General features: G+C 31.6%; 1 protein-coding gene across 1 annotated transcript in view; it reads left to right on the plus strand.

Moving 5' to 3' along the window:
• Positions 1-1,345: 1,345 nt before the first annotated feature.
• LOC106475133 (ankyrin repeat and SOCS box protein 13-like) overlaps positions 1,346-9,007 on the plus strand; it is an 8,932-nt gene continuing 1,270 nt past the window's right edge. Inside the window, exons 1-3 of the mRNA XM_013935830.2 lie at positions 1,346-1,525; positions 4,339-4,529; positions 5,545-5,695. Of these exons, the coding sequence (XP_013791284.2) occupies positions 1,483-1,525; positions 4,339-4,529; positions 5,545-5,695 (385 nt within the window). The 5' untranslated portion in view covers positions 1,346-1,482. The remainder of the gene's footprint in view (positions 1,526-4,338; positions 4,530-5,544; positions 5,696-9,007) is intronic.

Raw genomic sequence — 9,007 nt, forward strand, 5'->3', positions numbered from 1 at the left:
AATAACTTTATTAACGATTAGGGCTGGCTTTAAGTATTTTTTTTTTAATTTATTTATTTAATAGTTTTAGTTTACTTAGAGGGTGGGTTCACTTTCAGTTTTTCGTTAAGAATAGAAAAATTTCAGGCACCAAAAATTAATAAATAGAAATGTGTCTATGTAAAGTGAATATAAATATGCGTACGTATAACTGAGGTGGCCAAAATACACGCGCCAAATTATTTTCAAGTTCGTTTTTTAAAAGATGTTTACGCGCTCCACTCACAGTCAGCGAGTTCGGTTTCCATCACCGAACATGCTCGCCCTTTCGTCCGTAAGGGCGGTATAAAGTCATGATCAATCCCACTATTCGTTGTTAAAGAGTAGTCCAAGAGTTGGCAGCGAGCGGTGTTGACTAGCTGCCTTTCCTATAGTCTAACACTTCAAAATTAGGGGCGGCTAGCGCAGATTCCTCGAGTAGCTTTGCGCAAAATTCTACAAACAAACAAAATTGTTTTTAGAAACTTGCAAGAATAACGCAGAAATTTTATCCTATATTTCTTTATGTCGAGTTTAATATTACAGTTGTTAATTATACAACGTTTTGAAAAGTAACTATATACATATTTATTTAATTTAAGAAGGAGTAAGTGGGAGCTAGATGCCCACATTAGTACTTGTTTGTTTAATGTTAGGCACAAAACTATACAATGAATTATCAGTGCTGTGCCCACTGTGAGTGTCGAAATCTGGTTCTCAGAGTTATAAGCATTTATACTTGATGCCGAGCCACTAGAGGTACCTATAAAAGTTGAAAAAAAATAATATTTTACAAACCTAATCAGTTGGTAACCAACTTGCATTTCTTCTGGCACAAACTGTTCACAAATATAGCTTCACTGAATAGCTGCAAAAAAGTTATTTTAAAAAGGAGGAAGTATTAAATTACCTTAGAGAGGTGCAATTAAAAGCAATGAATGCTAGTCATTTAGGACCTGTAGCGTATTTTATGATTTTACGAATTATTTCTCTTTTCTGACATAGCCATGAAAGAAAAAATTAAAAGAGCATATATGAAATTAACAAACAATTACCCTCCACTCATTTTGTTTCTGCGTTAAAATAAACATTTTACTGTGCAAATTTAAGCCATTATGAAAAATTATAATAATAATAACATATACGCAAATAGTTTGATTTTTAACATACCTACGATCACTTTTTAAAATGTATACTATTCTAAACTTTAAAAATCTGTCCACCTCATTTGTTATTTCATTTTTAGTTCCGTGAGTGGTTTTGTTATTGTTGTTTTTTCTTTTTTTCCATTTAATTCTATTGGTAATATACATCATAAACCACAGAGGACGCTAGTAAAAATAGTGTTTACATATACAGGAAAATAAGTTACTAATGCAAACAATGTAAAATAAAATCAGTTTCGCCTCGAAGGATCAGAAACGTCCTATCGAAAATTAACTTAGTAAGTCTTTCTCTCATAAAATGTCTACAAGGATAACGACCGAGTTCCTAACAGTTGACGAATGTGAGTTTTTCAGCTTGAAGTACCAGCTGGCATATCTATTACTATTATGTTATTTGACGTAATGCACTACTTAAGTACTTTGAAGTTACAAATTACACTAAAAATAAAATTATAATGATTAGAACTGATGGTTCAAGTCTCGATAAAGAATCAATTACTATAAGTATAATTAACATTTATTACAGCAATAATAGTTTTAAGTGCCAGTACTCCATTCAACTTCAAGCATCTCACCTGTATTCACTAATTAATTTAATATATTCGATGACGAAAAATCCACTTTGAGACTAATAATGGTCGGAGACGGCTTGAATGGGTAATGAAGAAAACTTTAATATAAGTTTAACATAACAGCAAATGTACAAAGTTTCGACAAGGTTTGTCATCATCAGGTCGAAACGTTGTACATTTGCTGTTATATTAAACTGATATTAAAGTTTTTCTTCATTACCCATTCAAGCCGTCTCCAACCATTATTAATTTAATATATTATTTTACACGTAACTTTCCGAAACAATAAGACTAAGAGGGCATGCCATACAAGTATGAATATAGTGTTATAAGAAGAAACTGAAGCATTTGTTGATGGAATACAGTAATAAAATGTCTCACACCAGTCCACAGTTAGGTGCTTTATATAATTGTATGCTTTTTCTTGATTTAAACAGCCTTGTGTTGAAGACCTAGCAAAACAATTAAACTTTAATATATCTACCTCATGCATGTAAGGAAATTTGCAAAGTTTAGCACTTAATTAGTTAGCAACACCTTTAAATAGTTTCACTTCAACATTCCTTACTAAACTGGGTGATCCCTCTCAGTTATAAATTTATTTATTTTTGCAGCTAATATTATTATATGTTTTACACTATTTCATTCAAACATCTTGCACATAATTCATTATTATTTATTATAATAAATGCAATTTGTAAACATATGACAGAGTAAAATGCAGAGAAATATGGCATACTTAGTAATAATGCAGTTGAAAAAATTTGTACTTTTTGTTCCTAAAAGATCAGGAAAACAGCACATTTATGATTTTTGTGTAATAAGCATTTTTTCCCATCTTGCATTATTACTTAACTTTTTTATCATTGGAACTTTTATAAGTCACCTGAGTTGATGTACCAATAACATATAAACTCAGAGTCAGAGAATTTGCTAATGGTAAATTTTAAGAATCTTCTTAGACTATAGTTTGTGGAGGCAGTAAATTTAAGTGAGTTTAAAAGAAAGCTTAATAACTTTATTAATGATTAGGGCTGGCTTTAAGATTTTTTTTTTAATTTATTTATTTAATAGTTTTAGTTTACTTAGAGGGTGGGACAGCCGAGAGGGTTAGATAGGTCCCTTGTTTTCCCAAAACATTATGTTATGTTATAGTGCACGATGATCTAATGAACATCAAAACTTTTTATTTAGGTCACATGATAATATAAACCAATTATATGTTAGTATCCTCTTTTCATATGACAGACTTTCAAACTGAATTCTTTTGGGATTAACAGATGAATCACAGACCTTTTAAGAAATGATTCTTTTAATTTGCTGAGAAATTATAACACAAGTTGAGTAGTAGCAGGTGTCTAAATTCAACACAAGATGTTACACTTGTTTGTTGTTATGAAATCTAGAAAGTTGTTTGATGCAATAAATTAGACACACTTCTTTTATAAACAAATATTACTTAAAATTTATTTCACTCAAAAATCAAATACAAACACTGTTAAGATTAAGTTCCATAACTTTGTTTGTACTAATATGATAATATTTGAATTCCTTCACTATTAGTTCTGTTAATTAGTTCTTACATGAAATTATAACTGAATTTTACCTTTGACTTGCTTGTAAAATTAAACTTCTACTTGCCAGTTAACATTCATGCTATTCCTCTGTTAAATGAAAGTGATACCTAGCAGCAAAATATGACAGCCAACTTGTATAATTAAAAATGTGATGAATGTTTCATTAGTTAACACCCTTTAAAACTGAAGGTTTTGGGGTAGGCCTTCCTAGCACAGAAATATAAAAATAGTACATCTTGTTAGCTTTGGAAATATATTTTTCTAATATTAATCTCTCCATCTGTTTATACATATTAACTGTAGACTTGTAATAATTTTATGATCTAGATATCTTTCTCTACCTATTTAGATGAAACTTACTGCTCATTAGAAAAGGTAACAAAGGCAAAATTAAACAGATTTTAGGGGTATGGCCTGAAGCATGTACTTCCAGGCTAAATAAATTTTATCTGAACTTATGAGGACCTTCTATGGTAAGCTGTGTAAATCTTAAGCCAAGAAGGGCTAAGATAGTGAGTCAGTCATTGAAATAGAAGTAATAATTATTTGTGGACTTTATAATTTCAATATTTATCAACAGGTGAGTGTTATACTCTCTAGTATTACTAGTAAAATTCTATAGTAATGATAATTGTTAGAAAAGTACAATAAATGGGACACTAAGGTATTAGACTTGTACCCCTATCATTGTATTTATTGTAATTAATCTTATTTTTTATACCAGGGTTTGATTTTGGGTCATAATGCTACATTTCACTAATAAGCTCACAGTGGATGACATGTGAATTAAGTTACATAAACTTTGTATTTGCCAGTAGTTTCTAAAGTCTGCCTGTCTCATGTGTATAGAATTTTTTTTCATTTTTATATTAACAGATGTACTGTATTTAAATCAGTAAATAAATAGATCTTGTTAACAAAACTTTCATCATTCCATAAATAAATAACTTTGTAGTATTTCTTTGTAATTTTTGTGGCATGAATCAGTGTTGAATTAATTTTCAGGGACTGAACGTTTCAGTAAGTATCCTTTACACAGAGCAGCAGAATTTGGTAATCTTAAAGCTGTAAGATCACTTCTACAGGCTGGACATTCCCCAAATGAGTCAAATTATGACTGTCTGACACCCCTTCATGAAGCTTGTGTCAGAGGACATGTGGAGTGTGCAAGTCTTTTAATTGAATATGGAGCAAAGGCAAGTCCTACATATTCAGCTTTGTTAACTTGTTTTATATAATTGATTATTTAAAGTCTGGCAAGTCCTACATATTCAGCTTTGTTAACTTGTTTTATATAATTGATTATTTAAAGTCTGGCAAGTCCTACATATTCAGCTTTGTTTACATGTTTTATATAATTGATTATTTAAAGTCTGGCAAGTCCTACATATTCAGCTGTGTTTACTTGTTTTATATAATTATTATTTAAAGTCTGGCAAGTCCTACATATTCAGCTTTGTTTGTGTTTGTAGTGAGGCATTTTGAATGTTTTAATCTGTATGACAGGATGTGTTTCTAGTGAAGCAGTTTGACTGTTTTAATCCATATTACAGGATATATTTCTAGTGAGGCAGTTTGATTGTTCTAATATCTGTGACAGATATGTTTTTGTTGAGGCAGTTTGATTCTTGCATTAGTACTTACATTGATAACAGTGAGATGTACTTTGTGATTTATCATTTTAAAGTTGTTTAGAATTTCCAAGAGTTTCAGAGTTGGTCACTGACAAAATGAGATATTGTCTACAGTTCTAGTATTCCATGAAATCATGAATAAAATTCAATTAACAAAACAGACTCAAAAATTAATCCCTGAGAAACATGACAATTAGATTAATAAAACTAAAAACAGTAACTACTCAGACTTATTTTAGCTCACGATTATTTATTGATTTAGTGCTGCTTAGATGATTTTTTTACCATTAATTTTCTTCCACTTATACTCTTAAGTTTCATCAGAATCATCTACAATAGAACCATGCATATGTGTGGAGGGTATTTGTGTTATTTTTATTAATTTTTATAGTTTTTCACACACTGTTGATAAACTACAGTAGCTAAAGATGGCATAGGATATATATATATATATATTGTTAATAATAGTCTTCAAGTTGTTTTGGTGACATCTCTTGTCAAATGGAGATAAATAATTGAAATATGCTTAACTTGTTATCTTTTATTATAGATTATTTATTTTTTATATCTTTATTAGGTAAATGCACCTTGTATAGAGGGCAGCACTCCTCTCTGTGATGCATGTGCTGCTGGAAGTGCTGAATCTGTACGTCTCTTGATGAAGCATGGAGCAGCTGTCAATCCACCGTTGGTTTTAACAACTCCTCTCCATGAAGCAGCACTTCGGGGTAAAAGAATGTTCTCTAAATGTTTATATCATGCTGCTTTAATAAGATGATTTGTTTATGTAATGATGTTCATGCTGCTTTAGTAAGATGATTTGTTTATATAATGATGTTCATGCTGCTTTAATAAGATGATTTGTTTATATAATGATGTTCATGCTGCTTTAGTAAGATGATTTGTTTATATAACGATGTTCATGCTGCTTTAGTAAGATGATTTGAATATACAAGTTTATGTGGACTCATTATTAAGGACTTGCCTGCATTTTAGAAGTTTGGAGACAGCTTGACTGGGTAATTAAGAAAACTTTATTATAAATGTATGATGTTTGAACAAGATTATTTCATACGTGTCATAATCTTGTCAAAATGTCAAACATTTATAATAAAGTTTTCTTCATCACCCAGTCAAGCTGTCTCCGAACTTTTATTTATTATAAAGTGGGTCTCTCATCGTCAAATTTGTCAACATATTGTTATAGGTTCAAATAACAACCACTGATGGGATAACAGCTAAAGTATTGCTAACACTGAGGGTATGAGTGCATTCTAATTATTATTAGTTTTTTTATGATTTTGTCAACACCTATTTAGAATGATACACATACCTCTCTGCACAATAAGGAGCTATTATCTTATGCCCATGCCATGAAGATTTTTTTTTTCACATATCATATGCTTTAAACAAAGCTCCCATCCCTACACATATTAATGTGAACTGCACTAGTCTATGTTGTAATTATCATTAGATAATATCCCTCCACCAATAGGATGGCAACACATTTTTCATGCACAATAATACCCATGAGCTAGCATTGGAACAAAAGTTCATTCCTTCCACATCACTGTGTTTGTTCAAACAAAATTTATTCCTCACAATTTGCAGACTTTTTACTAGGAGTGCATATTTCATAATAGTAGTCCATACGATACCTATCTAGATAGAGAAATCTTACCAACGGTATGTTACAAAGTTTTACAGTCTTGTCTGTAATTTATTATCTATATTACTAACATTGTCTTGTTTAAGTTCTTCACACTTTACAGTGCTTTTTCAAATTCTCAGGTTTGATGAACTAAAAGGTAGCTAGCAAGATGTAGTACTCAATATTCATCTTCCTTTATTTAATCATTAATATTTCACAGAAATACTTTATTAGAAATTCAGATTTTTTCTGTATAAAAGACGTAATGTTTACTGAAAGCTTGCCAAATTTCATTAATATACATAAATTGTCTCCTACCTGATGATGTATCGATACACTCGTATCACGGCTTGACGATACTATACTCATTGTATTACTACAATCGTATCACGGCTTGACGATACTATACTCGTTGTATCAATACAATCGTATCACGGCTTGACGATACTATACTCGTTGTATCGATACAATCGTATCACGGCTTGACGATACTATACTCGTTGTATCGATACAATCGTATCACGGCTTGACGATACTATACTCATTGTATCGCTACAATCGTATCACGGCTTGACGATACTATACTCGTTGTATCGATACACTCGTATCACGGCTTGACGATACTATACTCATTGTATCGCTACAATCATATCACGGCTTGACGATACTATACTCATTGTATCGCTACAATCGTATCACGGCTTGACGATACTATACTCGTTGCATTGATACAATCGTATCACGGCTTGACGATACTATACTCGTTGTATCGATACAATCGTATCACGGCTTGACGATACTATACTCATTGTATCGCTACAATCGTATCACGGCTTGACGATACTATACTCGTTGTATCGATACAATCGTATCACGGCTTGACGATACTATACTCATTGTATCGATACAATAGTATCACGGCTTGACGATACTCGTATGGTATTGCCACACCTTTACTTTTTATAATAATTATTTTAAGTTTTCATTACTGTAATGTAATTTTTATAGAAACAATGATCCCATATTTTAAACATTTGAGTTAGAACTTTGATTCAAATTATCTTCAATTTGACTTTTCCTTTTAATCAATGTTATAATTTAGGAACACATGTTCCAATGTATGGGTTTTATAGTTTCACTAGCTGGAGTACCCATCTGTTGGACAGGTGAAATAAAAACTTGTTTCTAACAAAGGATATGAAATTATGCTTCTACTTTTTTAACATAATAAACATTAAAAGTGCAATAAAAATACATAAAGGTACCAATGCTGAAAAGAAAGAGATACTGTTTCAAGAATTCTAACAGTAATAGTTACATATTTCATTCTAATGCTGAGGAGGATATACAACATTGATAGTTTATCCAAAATTAGATATGAAGTTAGAGGGGTCCCACCCCCATGACCTTCCTAATCTCACCCTGTATAACTGTGTCGAGTTTGGTGCTGACTGATCAAGAAATGTGGAAACATGTAAGGAACAGATACACACACATATTGGCATTTATTTATATAGATTATCTGCTCTTCAGTGTCTTCATTATGCTAATTACCTAGGCCTATGTACATGGATCATTTGGATTACAAATTAATGTTTCCTCATTTCTAACAGGTCCAGAGGTTTTTACACCAATCACACTCTTCCTCTTCACTTCCAGTTTATTTCTTCTGTTGCATCAAGAATGATCCTTTATTCCAATGCTTATGCTCATGGGTATCACTGCACATGGAGGATGTGTCACCCTCCTATTGGTGGAGGGCTGTAATCTAATTATGATTACATCATAGGCTGGTACAGTACATGTTAATGCCTGTAGGGGTGGGAGATTTATACAAGGCTTGTGGCATGCACAAAAATCTTCACCACATTGGTAGGAGATAATAGCTTTGTTGAGGTGAGTATCTATATGAAATATATTTCAGGTAAGGAAAATGTTAACATTAGTAATATTAGTTAGTGTGTTAATTTTCATCATAACCTACTCGTGTAACATAACACTTGGTGAGTCTTCAATACTCTTATCATAACTTACTCGTGTAACATAACACTTGGTAAGTCTTCAATATTCTTGTCATAACATACTCATGTAACATAACACTTGGTAAGTCTTCAATACTCTTGTCATAACTTACTCGTGTAACATAACACTTGGTAAGTCTTCAATACTCTCTTATCATAACTTACTCGTGTAACTTAACACTTGGTAAGTCTTCAATACTCTTGTCATAACTTACTCGTGGAACATAACACTTGGTAAGTCTTCAATACTCTCTTATCATAACTTACTCGTGTAACATAACACTTGGTAAGTCTTCAATACTCTTGTCATAACTTACTCGTGGAACATAACACTTGGTAAGTCTTCAATACTCTTGTCATAACTTACT

The sequence above is a fragment of the Limulus polyphemus genome, unplaced genomic scaffold, assembly GCF_000517525.1.
Source record: "Limulus polyphemus unplaced genomic scaffold, Limulus_polyphemus-2.1.2 Scaffold8129, whole genome shotgun sequence".
Lineage (NCBI taxonomy): Eukaryota > Metazoa > Arthropoda > Merostomata > Xiphosura > Limulidae > Limulus > Limulus polyphemus.